This window comes from Pogona vitticeps, chromosome 5 (assembly GCF_051106095.1).
Source record: "Pogona vitticeps strain Pit_001003342236 chromosome 5, PviZW2.1, whole genome shotgun sequence".
NCBI lineage: Eukaryota > Metazoa > Chordata > Lepidosauria > Squamata > Agamidae > Pogona > Pogona vitticeps.
In genome coordinates this window covers 18,103,817-18,124,299 of record NC_135787.1, presented here as the reverse complement: position 1 = coordinate 18,124,299, position 20,483 = coordinate 18,103,817, and the positions used below count along the sequence as shown (strand labels likewise).

General features: G+C 38.1%; 1 protein-coding gene across 29 annotated transcripts in view; it reads right to left on the bottom strand.

Annotated features, from left to right (window-relative positions):
• The window catches only part of PDLIM5 (PDZ and LIM domain 5), a 139,404-nt gene that overhangs the window by 9,436 nt on the left and 109,485 nt on the right, over positions 1-20,483 (bottom strand). For all 29 annotated transcript variants that reach the window (XR_013545787.1, XR_013545789.1, XR_013545788.1 and 26 more), the window contains 3 exons: positions 5,629-5,803; positions 938-1,118; positions 165-285 (listed from right to left, as the gene is read on the bottom strand). Coding sequence is in view for 26 of the 29 variants with exons in the window: in XM_073001916.2 (XP_072858017.2) it covers positions 165-285; positions 938-1,118; positions 5,629-5,803 (477 nt within the window). In the remaining 3 variants the exon portion in view is untranslated. The remainder of the gene's footprint in view (positions 1-164; positions 286-937; positions 1,119-5,628; positions 5,804-20,483) is intronic.

The following is a 20,483-nucleotide window of genomic DNA, read 5'->3' as shown; positions in this document are numbered from 1 at the left end:
TATGCTCTCTAGAAATGAAGCGTGAATTTATCTGTACTTGTTCTAAAAGTTCAGGAAGATAGCTCCTGATAAGTTTCACTGAGGGAAGCTCTACCTTGCAAATGCTGAAGGTGCCGTTTCTAATCCTTTCACTCCAGTTTGGGGTCTGATGGTCAAAGGCTCACCTGTCTCGCAGTAAGGATCACCATCTTCCAAATGGAAAACATTGTTGCGAATAGGCTTGTGACAGGCCACGCACACAAAGCAGGAAACATGCCAGGTTTGTTTCAAAGCATTGATTACTTCCTAAGCACCAGAGAAAGTAAGAAAGAAAAAAGAATAAAAAAGAGAACATTTAGGATACTGTAAGATTTTTAATCAGAAATTTACTTACTGAGTTTTTTTAAAATTTTTTTAGCTATGTTGTATTGTGATTATTATCGTTATTTTTATGTTGTAAACTGCCCAGAGTGGCCTTTGACCAAATGGGTGGTATAAAAATCAACTAACTAATTATTGATCTTTCTTGCAAATTACAAAATACTCTTACCAGAATAGCTAGACTCTGTTCTTAACCATAGTTAAAAGACAGAAAGAGAGCTGTTCAATGCAAGCAAAAGAGGGGAGGGAGAAGAAGTTGAATGACTGAAAACTCTTGTTCTGATTCTTTCCCACCATAGCAGTAATAACTAACCCTGCTTAAGGTTAAGACAGGGATAATTCACTTGAAAGAGGTGAAGCCTTGGTGGAGAAACTGAGCAATTCTGCAGCCCTCCTTCAGTCCTTTAACTGGCTATGTTGGCTGGGGTTCTCTGGACGTTATATCCAAAAAAGGTAACTTTTCCAAGCTCTTTGTTATGTCTGTACCAATATCAAGACTGTTTTAAGCAGACATTTTAATGTCAGAAATTCCAAGCCCAAGCCCAAAACTTTATAAACATGCTGACTTATTACATACGCCAAGTATCTTCCGCTGGCATCGGGAACATTCTGGGGCAAAGAATTTCTCATAGCAGCCTTCGCAATACAGAGCTCCTTTCTCTTCCACAAAGCCAATGTAAGCCATAGAGATTTTGCAGTGAGCACAATTAAACTCTTCTGGGTGCCACGATTTCCCTAAGGCCACAAGAAAAGGCCCTCTGTTTTAAGCAAAAATGAAGTAATGAAACTTTCCATTAGAAGTTGGGAAAGGTGAGCAGATTCATTCACAGTAGCACATTTAGCATCGTTCAACTAAAAATATGATCTGGTTAATAGCGCAATCAAACCAAAACATATTACTGACAGAATGAAAAGACATAGAAGTTCGAAATGGATTTAACATCATTAACAAAGTTTGTCTTGGTACGATCAGTTTTTTTTTTAAAAAACCAAGCATTCGATAGATATTTCCATCTCTTGAAAGACAAGTTGGCTGAAATAATTTAACACAATGAGGATGAAAAGAATGAAGCTGTATACAAGAGATACCTGAAATCAAGGCCAATTTGAGCAGACAAGCTAAGAAAGATGTGAGAACGCAAGCCATACTGGAACTGAATTGCATTGTAACCAACACAGCCAAAAGCATTGCACTTATGCTTTCCCTTGAAACAGAGGACTCATTTGTATAATGGAGAATAAAATGTCTTGTTTCAGAAAAGTAGGCTTTTGGGTCCATTGCACATTACTTCTGCATATCTAACAGAAGCTTCCTGAAACACTTGATTATGTTATAATAATTAACTTTTAGCTAACATCAGTATCAGATTTATTTATGTTATTCATTTAACTGGTTTTTCCTACCAAAGAACAGAAGCTATTAAATATCAACTAGATCTGTGAAATATGGTGCATGTTTATAAAACTATTTGAGTGTTCAAAAAACTGGACACATGCTATTTCCTTTGTAATACTGATCTCTATCTGTGTACTGTGATGCCCCCCCCCCCTTAGGCAAGTGTTTTAGAGTACACTGCAAAATGTAGTTTAGTGCTTGTTGTTTTTCAAGAATTCTTTCATGCAGTTTTAAGAAACCTGTCCGGAATTCTAGAGACACCCCTGCTGTTGTGTGGCAACCTGCAAAGTGCAAAACACTGACCTAACCTGATACCCTCCAACCTCTGTACAAGCACCTTTTTACATCAATGCCCTTTCAGTTATGTAGCGATCAAACAATACAAGTCCTTATGTACAACAAAGTGCTCTCTTCTCACTGTGTCAGCACAGGCTAATTTACCAGACTCATTACGAAAGGACCAACACTGAAGAGGTTCTTCTGGCCCCTGGTAGGATCAAGTTTCCATCTGTCTGCTCTAAAATGATAGACTTGAATACAAACAATGTAGGAAAGAGGGGAAAGTATTTTGATACCACCTGTTAGGTTTAGAAAGGAATTTGATGCACAACACATTTCAGTCTGTATTTTACGGTTTTTGACAACATGAAGAAAATTGCTGAAAGTCATGCTTCCAAAAAACATTACATTTTTGACTTGTGCAATTAAAATCATCACACAGAATGCATTAAATCACACCTAAGCAAAAGACACCAATGCACCATTATTTTCATTGAGCTGAAAATTAATACTTGCACTGCATAAAATCACACGTTCCTTGTAATGTGTGGAGAAAAACAATGCCAGAACTGGCTGGCAACATAAAACAGACTGGTTCCATGTCTGTTTTATGGTGAAGTATCCATAGGATTTACACTGAAGTATATTTACTTAGCATATTTACTTCGAAGAGGAATAGAATGATCCAGTAGTCCCTAAGATGGAAGGGACTGCAAGGATCTATCATCTTGAGCTTCACTGGCCTCCCAATATGGCTGTTAGTAGATATTCAGGGCTGGTTTTAACATTTTTACATATGTTTCCATGTATGAAAAAAAAATCTTATGAAAACATAGCATTTCTTGACATGCATGATCTGAGCATTGTAACAACAGAAGTGGCACTGTCTGAGCCATGTATATGTTATCGAAACAGGTCAGCACCTGCACATTCAGATAAACAAGATAGTACAAGTGTGTATAGAAATCTGGTCTGATGTCTTAAAATTGCACAAAGGGATTAGAAATATAAAGACTGTATCTGAAGTGTACTGTTTGTACACTGTGTTGTTTCTCTGTTTCCTATGTAAGCTGTTTTCACTTTGTAAATTTCTTATTTCTTTTGGGGAAAAACTTATCTTTGTTAGGAACCGATAAACCTTATGATAAAATTTTTTAAACATAAGAAGAATTGACAACAAAAATTAAACTCTGATAAGTTTTCAAAATTAAACTCCTCTTACTTATAAGCCACAGAAAAAAGTGTATGTAACAAAGGCCTTGGGAATAAAATTTTGGTTCTGAAAATGGACGAGAAATTTACTGCAGCATTTGAAGACATTCCAAAAGTTCTTGTATGCCGTCATTTAAAACTCCATCAGATTCACGTTAAATGTATTCAGGACATATTTTATACATGGTAAAAGAGATAGTTTCCAGTTTTGTACAACTGAGAAGAAAGAGAAACATTTGCGAAGAAATGCTTTAGTTCGGAAACATTATCAATAATTAAAGATACAAATGAAATAGTTATGAGATGGCCTCTCTTAAATTTGGGGGGCTTGCGTGTCATGGTTATTTTATGCCTTAATGTAAAGTAAGCAGGTCTACAATACAGTTTGGCTGCAAAACAGGTGTGCTGTGGAATGTTATTTGATCCAGCGCTTACCTTTTCACAGGTAATACTGTCTCAAAGGGCATGAACTGTAATTATGCTAAAAACTCAATGCTGAATGCTATCACAAGCTTCCAAAAGCACTGTAGTGCAAGAGTGAAAGGAGAACATGATATATTGATTAAAGTACTGTCAGATGGCCTCAAGGTATATGCTTACCATTGAATGTTTCCTGTTTTCACTTCCCATATGAAGCACTGGGAAAATGTGACCGCTAATATCTATACCTAATTCTGTAACTATACAATCCACAAGACATGTCCCTTTGCTGATCCTCTGAAATATTTCTGCAGCTTTTGACACAGGATCTCACAGAGTTTCACAAAGTGCTCAGATATTAGCTACAGCTAATGGCTCATCATCTCCCTGCCAGAATCATGTACATCTCCATCCAGAATAAGAAGCTTCACCTTCTATTCATGCTTTGCATCTAATTTTCTTTGCATCCCAAAAGTGTCTTCTAGATACTTTGTATGCATTGGCTGAAATCTTGTTATGTAACTTACACCTGTGGTAGAGTGGTGATGGCACCGGTAGAGGGCTATATTGGTTATTAAAAACTTCCTATTTTTTACTTCCAACTTATGTGTAAACCATTTCATTGCATGGAAGCCATGTGATGGAAGCAGCTAGCATTTAATTATTGAAAATCGCCACCTGCTAGTAATTCCACCACCCTTCTGCAAGAATAAATTACACAACAGGATTTCATCATCTAGAACTGCAGAGCTAGAAGGGACCCTATGGATCATTGATCCTAGCCCCTGTCAAGGAGGCACAGTGGAGAATCAAATTCCCAACCTCTGGCTTCACAACCAGATACCGAAACCACTGAGCTGGAGCCATTAACAAAACTTTGTCACTGCACATCCAATTTTTGTTTCTCGTCTGTTAAGTTTCTTGTCCAAAATGAATCTGATGAAATGAATGGATCATTCCCTCATATGTGACTTATTAATGCAGTGCTAATAATATTACAGTGGTGCTTCGCATAGCGATTGCTTCGTTTTATGACAAAATTGCTTTGCGACGCATTTTTTGCGATCGCAAAAGTGATTGCTTTGTGATGTTCCCTATGGAGGAATTTCGCTTTGCGATGATTGGTTCCCTGCTTCGGGCACCAATCATCGCAAAGCGGTGATTTTTTAACAGCTGATCAGCGGTTTCAAAATGGCCACCGGGTAAACAAAATGGCCGCCCGCTGTGTTTAGGGACGGATTCCTCGCTTTAGAGGCACCAAAAATGGTGGCGCTATGGAGGATCTTCACTTAAAGGTGGGTTTTAAGCCCATAGGAACGCATTAATCACGCTTTAATGCATTTCTATGGGCTTTTTAATATCACATAGCGACGTTTTCGTTCTGCAGCGATTTTTGGGGAACGAATTAATGTCGCTATGTGAGGCACCACTGTATTTTAGTATATCTACATCTATTTATATTTATCAAGTTGTCTCCTCAATGGGTTGCAACTAGCAATTAACGAAGTGCTGTTTTGTTTTTAATTTAAATAAACACATGAATATATATTGTCCAACTGCGGACATACACTGGTGTTACATGTAACTGTGAATCACAGAAGTGAACTGCTGCTAATTAATGAATTGCTTCCCACATTCTTAGTTACACACCAAGTGATACGACTAAGGATGTGACTGGCAATTCATTAATTAGAGGCAATTTGCCACCTCAGTTCATGTAACTGCAGTGAAAACCCACAGTGGCTATTAATACAAGAAAGATGCAGAAAAGAAATTGTTTAAAATTGATTATTTAAGCATTGGCTATTAAAGTTTAAAATTCATAAACCTCTGTCAGATGAACAGATCTGAAGCGGTCTCAGTCGATGCCTTAAGAATAATCAGTGAGAATTGTATGGATCTACAATTCAAAAGCCTGTGTCATTTGTCAATAAATGCACAAGGGAAAAGAAAGTACAAACCTAATTACTTGATTACAATGAGCACACATTGGAGTTCGCTTTCCTGCTGGAATATGCTCTGCTCTCTGAACCAGAGAGTCTTCATCTGTTGGTAAAGGAGGTACAGTGTTTTTTTCACCTGGCACAGATGCTGCAGGTCTTGCACCATTGTTGGATGACCATCCACTTCCAGCGGCTATAAAAGAAAAAGGAGGAAAAATGTGAACTAGGCTTGTGTGATTGTCAGAAATACAAACAATCTGAATTTTGAGGCCTAAAATATGTAACAATCAATTTTAAACCGAACATGTGAACACTGAAAGGGATGCATGTTGATAAACTTATGGCCACTATTATAAGTTGGCTGAATAGATCAATGAGTTAGGAATCTGGCTGCGGAGCCAAAGGTTGGGAATTCAGTTCCCACTGTGCATCCCAGAAGAGTCACTCTGTGTTATCTTGGGTAAGGTGCACAGTACCAGGGTGGCTCCAGAAGAAAGGAATGGTAAATGACTTCTGAGTACTCTTGTCTATCTAGAAAACTCTGAAGGGAATCACCATTTGTCAGGACTGAATTGACGGCACACCATCATTATTATAAGTACAGTGTAGACCATTCCAACACAGAAGTACAATGGCTTAGGGTTACTATGCTATGCTGATATGAACATGGAAAGCTCTATAAACAATGGGAAAATTTATGAAGAAATGGTATCCAATATGGTATGAGTATGACTGTACAATTTCAATCTTTAAATTCAACGTCGATATTTAAGAAGAGCTAATAAAGATGCCAAGACTTTTTTCTTATGAGAGATCAAATATTTGATCAAACAGCCAATGCAGAACAAAAAGAGAGAAGATTTATAACTAGACTCATAACAATAGAACACAATCAAGAACATTCAGTTTAAAACAAATAGGAAAAAAAAGAGGAAAAAAATGCAAATGTCCCACATACTTCAAACATATTTTTTCATTGATTTAACTGAAACACTGATGACACCCATAGTTACTGCTGTTATACTGTATCTCTAACATTTAAAAAATCACAAATGTGTTTATTCATTCATCATATGCAATAATTCTCTCCAAAGAAGCCCACAACACAAAAACAATGCATGTATAGTATGCATGACAATAAAATAGTTCACAAAAATGATACAGTGCAATAAAACCTCTCAACAATCTAGACAATTTTACTTTATATACAGTACTATATAAAAATGCTTGCCACCTGGAGTGGTAAAATCTCAGCAGTTCCTAATCCAAAGGCCTGCCGAAACAATTCTGCCTTCCACCCCCTACTGAATATCTGGAGGGTTCTCATACTTTGCAGGGACTCAGGAACAGAATTACAGAGCATGGAGGCAACAATACAGAAATGTCTTTTTAAAATACATTCAGGTTGTTTTGAGGGCAATTCTAGATAACCTCAATTGGTGTAGGGGCTCATATTGATAGAGTTTGCCCATTAGGTTCAGTACTAGATTACTTATGATCTTGTTATAAATATATATATATATTCCTCTAAGAACTGAACCTCAAGACAATTTGTGAGCAAATATAGTCACATACCATTGAAACACTGCTAGCATAGCATGGTTCAGTAGCAAAACACCAACAAATTAAACAAATAATAAAGCTTTAAACAAATAACTGAGAAATGAATGATATGCCACCATCTGACAGCACAGGCAAACAGAAACCTATAAAATTTAACAGACGAAAGTTTTCTTGAAGCATAACAAGGAGTGCTAGGAGATTACTGGCACTACATTTAAAGCATGCAAGTTTCCTTTTGGTGCCCCTTGCCAAGAAGAAAGCCTTTGAGAAAGCTCCTTTTGAGGATCCAGTTGAGGATGACGACCTCAGGTGCACCATACGATGTTCCATAAGGACAGTTCTCTTCAGAGCTAACAGAAATGGAACCAAAATGGAACCACCAAGAAACAAGTGGTAGATCTCAGTATCTCCAGGGAAAGCCATAAGGCTGTAGAAATAAATATCATCAAATGGAGGCAATTCCCTATAAAGAACATTTATTCAGTGGTTACCAGGCGTTACGTATACAATATTCATGCAAAGATATCCTCAGTTTTATAGTTGCATGTAGCTTGTATTTATTGCTTCATGGCCTTTTTACTAAGATCAAGCATGTGTATTTAAGAATTTGTGCATTATCAGCCAAAGAACATATGGATTTGGGTCTCCTTTGGGTAAATAAACATGACACAGAATATGACAAATCCAAAGGCCCTTTGGTCCCAAGAGGCAGAATAATAAAATATTCTGCTCGATTTGGCACATTTATCACTCCTCAACACCCAAGTGAGAAAAACCAACCAGCCAACCAGAAACAAACAACACAACAGAGGGAAATTCAAAGAGAACATGAAAAGGATAGGCACCTAGAACAAAAATGCAGAAAGGAAGGCTAGCAAGCGCTCAGAAGCAAAACTGCTGTTGGGTAAATCTTGCATACAAGATAACTGTGAAATTAGGACATTATAGGGCCAAAGAAAAGGTTATTGATAACCTACAGTTAAAAGAAGGGGTTCTTTAACCACTGTCTGTAGGTGATTGCTACATCAGGAGCCTTTGCCACGGTCTGGGTTAACTAGGACAAATGGGACACTGCCTTAGCCTCAGGCTTCCTCCAGTTAGCCCTCTCAAATGTGTCTCCCTAGTGGAACCAGTAGGTCCTGCTTGTGTTCCCTTCAAACTGAACTCACAGATTTAACCTATATTATGAGTGGGTGTGGAAGAGAAGCACATGGAGTAGAAGGAATAAAGGGAAGGAGTAGAAAGAAACAGCAGCCAATAGAAGGATTCTTTACCTTGAGGGTAAGATGTATTTTTCTGCCCAATAGCTAAGCCACTGAAAGAACAAATGGAGTGTGTGGGGTGGGGGCAAAGTGAATGTCTACCTCCTTACATGTGTATGTGTCTATGAATACCCACTCTTGCCTCTGGTTCCATCCACCATTGGATGCTGTGCCATCTGCTCCACCAGCCACAAAGGGCACCCATTGCCATTACTGTCCATTAACTTGCTTTGTTTTGCTGGCTGATATTTTGCACATCAGTTAATTCTTTTTCTTTCTAACTCTGATTTATTAGACATACTGCTTGAATCACATATCTTAAATATAAATGTGACCTCATTTTGAAGTTATATTATACATCATGGACAGTGGACACATTTCAAGGTAAAGGCCATTGCTCAGTGGTTATGCACGTTTTGCATCCAAAAGATCCCATATTCAATCACTTGCAACTGCAGACCGATTGTAGGGAATCTTATGCAATACAGAAAAAACACTGTCCATGGTGTAGTGTTTAATTAATTAATTTATTAATGTATTTATTTATTTTAAAAAGTTTAGGACTGCTGGAGACCCTGGTTCAAATCCCTACTTGGCAATACAGGGACTGGGTGCTCTTGGACCAATCTTAGATTCTCAGCCTGTATCATACAGGGTTGTTGCGAGGATAAAATGAAGGACAGCAGCTTTGTATGCCACCTTGAGCTCACTGGAGGAAAAGTGGGATATAAATTCAACTAATAAGTAATAATAATAAAAAGAATAAGAAATACTGAATTACATGGACCAGTTAGGACAGGTTTTGTCTGTAACTCTGGCTTTCAATGACCAATTTTGAACTGGGCATCAACATAAGATACAGGGGTTTTTGGCAGTTAGAACAGAGCAGCTAAACCATATTTCATCTGTCCGCAGCCTAGTGACACTGTTTCTGTATACCTCCTCTCCCCTCAGAAATTCTGAGTCACAGTTGTCTGAACATTTCAATTCTGCCTGTGTTCAGATTCACTAAAGCATATATTATAAAAACTTAGTTCTGTTTTGGTCATTCTGTTGACCAGCCACACAAATTTTCTATCTAATTGAACTACAATGTTTGATAATGAGATGGTGGTTATGTAAGTTTAAAGATAACTCACTCTGCCACGTTTCTGCTTCCTTATTTGACAGGAACTAAATGATTTTTTTTGCACTGTGGCCATGAATGAATGAATGGATAAATAAATAAATATAAAATTATGAATATTGGTGGAAAAATACACAGATATGAAAACAGAATCCAATGCAGATTATATTGAGGGGCAATATGAGAAATTCATCAGTGTCCAGAAATGCAGTATTCTTTGCCATCTGCCACTTCATATTTCTAAAGCACTTTACTATGACCTCTTGATTTTTCCACTGCAGATTATTTTGCATTATAAATGTCCTTCAACTTTATGAGTAAGTGCAGATAACAGAGACGTGTGAGAGAGATTTTGTCAAGAAAATCTGTGTATGCCACTGGCGGCTTTTTTTTTTTTTTTTTTTTTTTTGACAAATTACACTTTCCAGCCTAGCCTCACATAATGTACTGCTTAATTATCCAGATGCCAGCTTATAGCAAAACTGTTAGTTTCTTTGGAGATCAGTAAAGCAAATGCATATTTGCAGATTTGTCAGGCCTAATACAGTGGGGTCTTGACTTAAGAACAGCTTGAGTTAAGAACATTTTGACTTAAGAACCGCTCTCATAGGAAAATATTGACTTGACTTAAGTACTTAGATTTAAGAACTGAAAAAAACCCACGTGGGAGGCAGGGAAAGTGCAAAATGTGAACTTTCAGTTAACTGTTGGCCAGTGAAAAGGGTGCCTGTCTGCTTCCTCACTCCTCCCAGCGTTTAGAGAGTGGATTGGGAGACAGTCTTCGGACTGCTTGGTACTGCCTGGACTGTATTTTCCCTGCCTTCCCTGAACCTTTCTAGACCTAAGAAAAAAAAGAAACAAAATATCCCCCTCTAGTGGTTGAAAGCGGAATAGCAGCTTCCCATTAGTTTCTATGGACGGAAAAGAGCAGATACGGATCAAATGGTTTTCAATGCATTCCTATGGGAAATGCAGATTTGACTTGAGAACTTTTTGACTTGAGAACCGCCTTCCAATACGGATTAAGTTCTCAAGTCAAGCCCCCACTGTAGTGGCTCAAATACATTTAGGACTATTTCTATTATGTTTTACAATTAGTTATGTTCTGTGAAGTCAGAACTGTCTCCTGGCAACCCTAACGGGGCTTTCAAGTAAGTGAGATATTTAAGGAGTGGCTTTACCGGTTCCACTCCCCCAGTGAGCTTCCATGGAAGAGCCAGGGAATTGAACCCAGGTCTCCAAGGTCGTAATCCACCTCACTATCCATTTCAACATACTAGGTACCTCATGTTTTTAAAAGGATCCTTTTTTTCCATGTGGCAAAGTTTGTAAGAGAAAAACTTGCCTCTGGGTAACAATCTTCAATTTCTACAAATAAATGGTTAAGAGTTCATTTTCTTCCCCTATCCCAGATAAAGCTCCAGAAGTGAAAACAATTGAAGGAACAAAAACTCAGGTGAGCACTAAATTCCCTTCAGTGTGCAAGATGTTTATTAAAAATGATGTACATTTGGTTTGGTGTGCCTTGTTCTTTATTATAAGAATTAATCAGTTCTTTTCCAGATGAATATTAATTGCTTACTAATCTGTTGTAGAATATTTGCTAGCAATGAGATCAGAGTCTAGTTTTCAATATCTTTGATCTGTCTTCTTCTAGCTATAGCCAGCACGGTCTGTTCCACTCTTCTACCATCTTCTGTGTTTTCCAAGAATTCTCAAAGATGAGAAGACATGCCTCAGAAATTACTGTATGTCCATAGCTGCCTTTAGTGGCCTATAAGGCAAATCACATGATCTGATATAGCTGGATATTCTTTAACCATCACCTTATCTATCCTGGGCTGCATGTCCCTCCACCCCATATTGTTTATTCTGCATTAAAGCAAACAAACAAAAATAGTAAGTAGAATGACAAAAATGGAATGGAACGGGAACAAACAATTACCAAACTAGTAGTACTCTGTTAACACTGTTTTCCCTTAGATCAATGGTTCCTAATCTTGAATCTCCAGATGTTCTTGGACTAAAACTATCAAAAGCCTTCACCACTAGCTGTTCTGGCTGAGGTTTCTGGGAGTTGCAGCCTGAGAACGTCAGGGGAACCACTGCCTTAGCTAACCAAAAGGAGACATTTACCAGGAACTATTTTTGCTTTCTGTGTCACTACTTCTGAGCACAAAAATACAACTATGAGAACATCTAGGATACCCTAGGTTTTATGAATAGCTCATTCTAATACTGTCCACAAATAAGGCATAAGAGCATACTATTACTTCAAGTGAGTAAAGTCTGCTGCCTGAGTGAAATTTACTTTGACAGATGTTCTTTTGTCCATAGCAACAATACAAACTGGAAGTTTAATGCCCACTTAAACTTAAGACTAGGTTTCATGTAATACCTATAAATAACAAAGGCACTTCGATGAATTGTAAGTGCCAAAATTTCTTTCTGAAGTGCTCTAATCTAGCAATTTATATAAGGCTACTGATTGCAACTAGAGAATATGAAGGTGGTTTAACACAATTCTAACTTAATACACTTTTATACAATGACAACTTCTCTAGCTCCTTATTTCCAACTTACATGGATACTGGGGGAATTTATCAGACTACAATGCATAAAAAAATAATTATGCTAAATGTATGAGACAGTTTAGTCTCTCAAGATCCCTCCAAAAGCTTGGGCTTAAGCAAGCGACAGAGAGAGGGAAAAGCCTTCCGCAGCCACAATTTTTTTTTTTTTTGGCTGAATCTGTGGAATACAATTAAAGCTTTAAATCCTCCCATGATGAAAGGCAGAACAGGAAGGATTAAACTGTTATCATTTCTTAAAATGACTGAGAAAGCTAGAATGTGCACCATGACAAATCAGAACAGGTGCATTAGAGGCCCGGTCACAACTTCTGAGAGTTAGTTTCCTGCTGTAGTAGCTAGCCTTTCATCTTTAAAGAGCTCTGATTAAATGGGCTGTGAAGTTGCTTAATTAAAATGAACATTCTTGTTGGCCTGGATCAGGTCATCTTTATCGTTGTGAACCACTCAAAGTTTCTCATAATTAAAGAACTCTGTTACTTTTTTATAAATATGGTAAAACAAGTATGATACCAACAGAGTTGGGAGGATCATTCCTTTCCACTTTACATCCACTTATACATTTCAGTTTTGTATGGTTTGCATTATGTGTATTACAGTATTTGACACCGAACATATATCAGTGTCTTGCGAAGGCTATAGTGTTTTGACGAAGTCAGTCTAAGAGAGGAGATTTCTAGAATGCATACACGTTCCAGACTAGCTAGTTCATTTCTGGCATATGCTCTGTGTCACAAGTTCCTTATTACCAAGCTTAGTGTGTCTCTGGTGCTTGATTTTACTAGTAAAATGGGCAATTGCCTTCAGCCAATGGTAGAGCTCTTGCCTCACATGCAAGATGCAATGGAATCAATCTCTGACATTTTCACTTCTTTGACATAAACACTTCTTCCTTCAAAAACACTGGGTGGGGCTTGTGTACATGGGTGACTCCACCCCCTCCCTTGTGTACAGGCTTCCGTTGTGACTGGAACCAAAGGGGCTGAAAACAATTATTGTATGGAGAAGAAAAGCTGTTCCTTCTAATGAATCTTGACTTCTTATGATGTGTCCAAAGGATCACAGCCTCAGTTTATGCTTGATTTAATCTATGGCTCCCTTACTGCTTTTTCTGACAGTCCACAGTATCTATAAAGTTCTCCTCCAACACCAGTTTGAATGAACGTAAGAATAATTTACACAGAGTTATATATACAAACATTTTTGTTGTAAAAATTTTCACTTCATTGTACTTGTATGGGGAATTAATGTGATAGACTGATAGTTACTAGAAACTTTGGGGTCTCTTTTCTTCTCTTATTACTTCTCTCATTTTTAATGAACTGTAAAGAGGCTCATTCTAAGAACTTTTAAAGAAAACTATGAAAAATTTGTTTGGTCCTATTTGGGACTGTAGCCCTGTTGTTAAGTCATATTGTGGTTCCTTGTGTGTATGCATACATTATTTCATTTATTTCTAATACAGTGGTGCCTCACTTAACGATGTTAATCCGTTCCAGAAAAAATATAACTAAATGATTTATTTGCTAAGTGATTTTAAAAAGCCCATCGGAAGTATTAAAATGCGTTTAATATGTTCCTATGGGCTAAAAATTGAGCTTAAAGCGAAATTCCTTCATAGCTGCGGGCATTTTGAGTGCCTCTACAGCAAGGCAAAACAGAGGTGGCCATTTTGTTTTTGCGGTTGCCATTTTGGAACCACCGATCAGCTGTTTAAAAAAGTTCACTTTGCCATGATCGCTTCCCTGCGATCATCGCAAAGCGAATTTTAGCCATAGAGGACATCGCTAAGCGATCGTTCCAGCGATAGCCAAAAGTCCATCGCAAAGCGATTTCATCACTCAACGGAGCAATCGCTAAGCGAGGCACTACTGTATTTACTAATAACTTTTTAAAAATTGCAGGCCATTTTTCCAAAGTATTATAAATGGCATTACAAACATTGCAAATACATACGTAAATAATATGTGAATGTACAATATAATAAAGCTACCTATCAGTTTAAAGAGAATAGAAGCCCATTCAGGATAAATACTCTGACACTTATGAGAAGGTCTGGATACAAAGGAAGGAAGGAAGGTAGGTAGGTCCTGGTAGATGGGAAGGTAGTATCAAGTTACAGTGGTTTTACTTTGAGAAAACACGCAAGAAGCAAAGAACTGAGTGGCAAAGAAATAAATAATTCTGCAGACATTTTTACGAAGTTTACAAAAGTTTGAGGAAGAAAAGGCAGAAATTTGTGTTAAGAAGAAAAGTCACCCAAAGGGATAGGAAAAGGTAAAGTACATTCTTATGATCTTTTCATTCACCAAGACAACTGTACCTTCATTTTCATCACTCTTTACATAACCTTGTATCTCTGCTCTGTCAAAGTTCATCTGCCACGAAACCACATTTGCCTCTTGCCTCTATCTTTCAAAGTGCTGTAGCAACACCTGAGCTGATTTTGAACTGCCTGCATCAGTCTAATCATGTGCAACCTATGCAAAGTCGGTGTCAAGTGCTACCATTTTGATCTGATAGCATCTTCTCTGTATAAGTATATGTTACAGTAGGGAATCATGCCCATTAACTAATCAACCTTTAACAGCTTTTTGCTATTACCCTTTGTTTTGAGGTGAACCCAGAGAATGACATACTTTGGTTTTTTTTTAGATAGCTGTCCAAATGCATTCTGAATTACTTATATACACAAGCCTCCATCTATCATTTAATTTGGGTTCTACCTTGGCCTCGCAAAAGGTTTCTAAATGCATCTTATTTTGCTTATATATTTGGGCAATTTTTACACTACAAATCTGTTTGTAGACAGGTCTCTGTTGCTTGAAAGGTAAGTAACTGGGATTGCTTAACAACTGTGTGTGGGATGTTTGTGAGGACTGGCATCTAGGATCACTGAAAAGTGTGAAAGAACACTTATGAATGGACTGTGAGCTGACTGGCTGGTTTGATTCCTGGCTGGAGAGATTCTGTTTTGTATTGAAAGGTGAGGGAGAGAGAGAAAAAGTCAGATTTTCAGTCAGTTAAGAAAGAGGTGCAAGTTAGTCAGAGTTAGTACTGTTAAAGCGAAATGTGGTCTGTTTCAAGAAGAAGCTGTGAATAGCAATTTAGTATTGATAGTAAGGTAAAGGTAAAGGTTCCCCTTGACAATTTTTGTCCAGTCGTGTTTGACTCTAGGGGGCGGTGCTCATCCCCGTTTCCAAGCCACAGAGCCAGCGTTTTGTCCGAAGACAATCTTCCGTGGTCACATGGCCAGTGCGACTTAGACACGGAACGCTGTTACCTTCCCACCGAAGTGGTCCCTATTTATCTACTTGCTTTTGCATGCTTTCGAACCGCTAGGTTGGCGGGAGCTGGGACAAGCGACGGGAGCTCACTCCGTCGCGTGGATTAGATCTTACGACTGCTTGGTCTTCTGACCCTGCAGCACAGGCTTCTGCGGTTTAGCCCGCAGCGCCACCACGTCCCTAGTATTGATAGTACTTGTGTCAAAACAAATATTTATTTGCATATTATAAGGATCACTGATATTGTTTAAATTTATAAGAAGCGGCGAAGGCTTATTATATATTGACGAAACTGACAGTTAAAACATTGTTCCTGCATTTTGTTCTTCTCTATTTACTGAACCCTTTTACTGTAATTCCTTTGTAATAAAAATCTTTTTTCTTTACAAACATGTCTTATCATTTTACTGTTGCCTGTCCTAAGATATACCAATATATGCCATTGGTCACTGCTATGGCACATGATCTATACAGGTAAAGGTAAAGGTTCCCCTTGACATTTTTAGTCCAGTCGTGTCCGACTCTAGGGGGCGGTGCTCATCCTGTTTTTCAAGCCGTAGAGCCAGCGCTTGACCGAAGACAGTTTCCGTTGTTACATGGCCAGCGTGCCTAAATGCTGTTTTATCTTCTCACCAAGATGGTACCTATTTATCTACTTGCATTTACATGCTTTCAAACTGCTAGGTTGGCGAGGAGCTGGGACAAAGCGACGGGAGCTCACTCCGTCGCATGGATTTGATCTTATGACTGCTGGTCTTCTGACCCTGCAGCAGCTTCACCAAAACAGTCTTACAAAAACAACTGTTGTTCTTTTGACTTATATAATGCTCCATAGGGCTAGAACATTCTCTGGTAGTTTGCAACATAATTATGAAAACAACAACTTGCCCCCCCCCATGTACTCATTTTACTAACCCGGAAGGCTGGAAGGCTGAGTGTCTTTCTGATGGTGAGAGAGTGCGTATTTTTGATGGTGCATATTTTTGATTCACACTGGAATGCTACCATAAATGTATATCCACTATTTCCACAGAGATTTCAAAAGGGTAATATTTTTTTCACCACAAGTAAATGTCACAGCTTAAACAGATGACATTTATGAATAGCTTTGCTGTGGTTTCACAATAGGCTTTACTTGGCTACAGTGGAATTCACATTAGTTAACTTGTGAGAGTTTGTGGTATGCCGCCTTGTGATAGAAAAATAATCTGGAATTATTAATGCTAGACAGTCCATTTGTCAGACTCATACTCCACTGATGTTGGTGTTGAACCCTCATTTATGAACAACACTTAGAGGCAACCACAGATTTGGGCAATTACTTAAATTTGCATTCCATTCAATTTCACAAAAAGGAGAAGAAATTTCCCCACTTAATATATCTGTCAGAAATAGGAGCAGGTCTTTGTCTAAACGTCTAGATTTTATGAAACAGAAGGAATGTTCTCAACAGTATTTGTTCATTCCAGAGTAAGCTGTGTAGAATATGTAGTATTTAACCACAGCAGTCACTGGAAACATTTTATTTGTCATAAAAAGCATTTCTACTGTCAAAAGCATTAATATTTTCTCATATACTTTTACAGCAACAGGGAACATTTTCTTGATTTACTGATTAACCAGAACAAATGTTTTAAACAGAGCTCCATCCTCATGTGTTATGTTTTTACAAAGGCTTCTTCTGCAGCAGAACTATGACTGAGGACAGGTGTTTACTTTTTATGACAGCGGACTGAAATTCTGACCACGTACTAAACAAAAGGTGTCATTATGCCATGTGGTTTGCCATCATGAAATTCACAGGATTAGCATGCAATGAATTCATGGTGAAGATGGTGGCTTAGAATCCTGTTGTCCTTTTATTGCACATACAATGGAGCCATGCATTAATGGTGGGGCTTTTTTGGAACTTGTACAGGGAGGTTTCCAAGAACTCCTCATACAAGCATTAAGCTCCACTGAAAACAACAGGGGTGATCCTAGTTTATGCAACTTCAAGCTGGAGATCATGGAACATTGTAGGTAGTAGAGTGTTATGTTTCTCTCCTCTCAACAGGATACTGGCTGACAACATACACATTAGCCAAATTTTGTTTCACACAACAGCATGCACAATAGGAACTGCACAGCAGTTTTTCTCCTCCAGTAGGTTATCTGTTGTTGAATTTTGCAACCAGCACATGATCAGTCATGTAAAGGAGGTCCTACAGGGGTTGGGTGGGAAGGGAATGCTTAAATGATTACTATTCAATGATCTCATATGTGAACAGGACTTTTGCCATTGTTCTGATGTTTCATCAAAATACATAGTATGTGGAAATCTGTCTAAAGATATTTTGATTATGTTACTGAAATATTTTATCCATTATATCTACACCCTATCTTTCTTTCACCATAGAATCAAGGCAGCATCATCCATGGGATTTCTTAACCAGACAGTGAACATTCTCCTTTGCCTTCAGGAAGGATGTTGCCTCTTGTACTTCAGGCTATGTTGTCCCACAATCCCTTGCCTTCATAGCTTCCCATTAAAAACTGTTCAGAACACTTTAAAAAAAATTCCACACTGACATAAGCTTTATGTTTCAGTTGACTCAGAAGTATGGAAGTGAATTAAACAACGGAATTTCTGAGAGTTTTTGAAACACTGGTGAAGCAGAATTAGAAAGGATATGGACAAAACTGAATGTCAACTAAATGAAACCAAGAAGTGGAACGAGTGTCTGAATGCAAACATAAGTCTTGCCTAAGCTTCACAGCCCTTTGTTTAGTCCTGAAACGCTTGGCTTACTTTGATCCAAGCACTGACCTGCTGAAGAGTTTCTGCTGACGTGGAATGATGGCTGCCTTTAGTGCAGTCACATCATAAAATGAACTGGGAAGGTCGTGTTTCACGGGATGTGTCCATATTTTGGTAAGGGTTTAGATAAATTATAGCCTGTATTGATTATCTGCAGGATGTGATGAGAAAGTAGCACGTGAGGAAAAGAGAGAAACACCTGTTGATTCAGTTACTGCTGTAATTGTGCTTAGATGCTTGCCTTAACTGATGGATTTATATTTCTAGCTCTTCCATGGAGTTCTGGTAGAAATGCATACTATATTAAACCAATACTAAACCCATTTAATTACTTAGCCCAATAAACTTCACTAAAGCTGGCCAGTTTTCCTAACTATTTACATTTGGTATAACAATAAGATGTCAGATTTATTTACATAATTTATCAACCTGTCTTTCAATGAATATGGAGGACCATTGTTTCAAAATCCTTAATTTAAAGAGTCCATACCTCATTACTGCTGCATGAATCAGGGGCTTATTACTATAGCAACCATTTGAACAAAAACTTTCATATTTTACAAAGTTGTTGTAGCTTCACACAGACCAATATTATCTGCTTGAAGGAATCAACATTTAATACCAGGAAAACGCTACACCTACTGTATTTGTATAGCTATATGTTCAGGATTACATAAAATGTCAGACCATCCACTCCTTCATTAAGAAGTCCCATTTCTCCAGCTACACTCAGCTATTGCGTAAGTTTCCCCCCCTCCATTCTTCACAGTTGAAACTCATCACCAAGAAATACAACATACATGTGATTTATGCTGGGGCAGCAGCAATCTGTTTTTAAACGCTGCCAGATATTTACCCCTTGGTCTTTTTGGATAATTTTTGTATGACAGCTTTCATATTAAAAACAACCACCTGCTGTTGCTGTTTATTTTCACTTAAATAGATCTGATATACTAAATTTCCTCCCACACAACTTTACTTGAAAGCAACAATACCACACTTCTCAGAAATAACTTCTACTCCCTCTTGTCAATCACCTCCCACTTTGGGACAATTCTCAGTGCCTTTGTCAAAAATTATATCTCCCACTAATGCTGAGGTCATCCTTCTACAATTTGTCATATGCGCTACCCCATCTTTCTTTCTACTCAAACACTCTGAATTCTAAATTTAAAAACACTAACTCTGCCTTTTTCTCTCCATCATCTAGAAATAATTCTGAGCATCAAACTCTTATGTTAAAGCCACAGCTGGCACTTATAAATTTTTTCCAATATGAAACACAGGTGATCCAGTTAGGATTGAAAGCCTTGCATGGAGGACTGAGGGATTACTTGAACCATTGTCCCCTGCTCACCATTCACTATACCTGCAAACTACATTAACAGTCCATTTGTTTCCATCCATCCTTTGGCTGTGCAGGTGTGGGGAATCTATCCTGAATGAGAACACAGCTGGGTCAAAGAGACAAAGTACCCCCTGCTTGAACCAGTCTCAATTCAGATCAGCCTCACAGCAGCTTTTTGATTAAGGCAGAGAAGAAAGATTGCTTGCATGACTTTCAAACTAACAGGTAGTTTGACCATTCGCTTGTTCAACGTGCTAAGCAAATGGTTATTTGCTGATTTGGAAGAACCATATCTCTGCATCTTTTGGCTTGTTTTTCTTATGTTTTCATCCTATCGTTCATTTCAAAGAGCTCTCACTTCAACATCATAAAACAAAAAGAATTTTATCAAACAAGCAACCAAGAAAGCTTTCTGCCATTGGTTGGTCCGTGCACAAAATGGGGTTGAGTTGGGATGCAATCTCATCCTGAAATCAAGGGTGGGGGAGTGTCCCCCTTACCTGTGTCCCAACCTTGCCTGTTACTTTTACGATTTGAAGGTGCACATTTTGGGTGGCAGTTTGCTTTTTCTATGTAATAAATAGGACTACAGGTCCTGGAAGCAAGAGCCACCAGAGTTAACGGTCAGAGTTTCTGGGAAACATCATCCAAGGGCATCTGGACCCCCAGGTTTGAGAATCACTGTGCTAAACAAACCACAGACATTGACAGAGAATTCCTGGCTTGTTTATCAGCATCGGTTAGAAAAACCAAGCAGTCATGATCAAGAAGCATACTCTGAGCATGCTTGTTCACTCCACAATAAACTAGAAAATCATTCTGGTCTATTGTACTGAACAGATAAGGACAAAAAAGGCATTTAATGTTAAAGAGTGTAGGTTTATGGTGACAGTGGT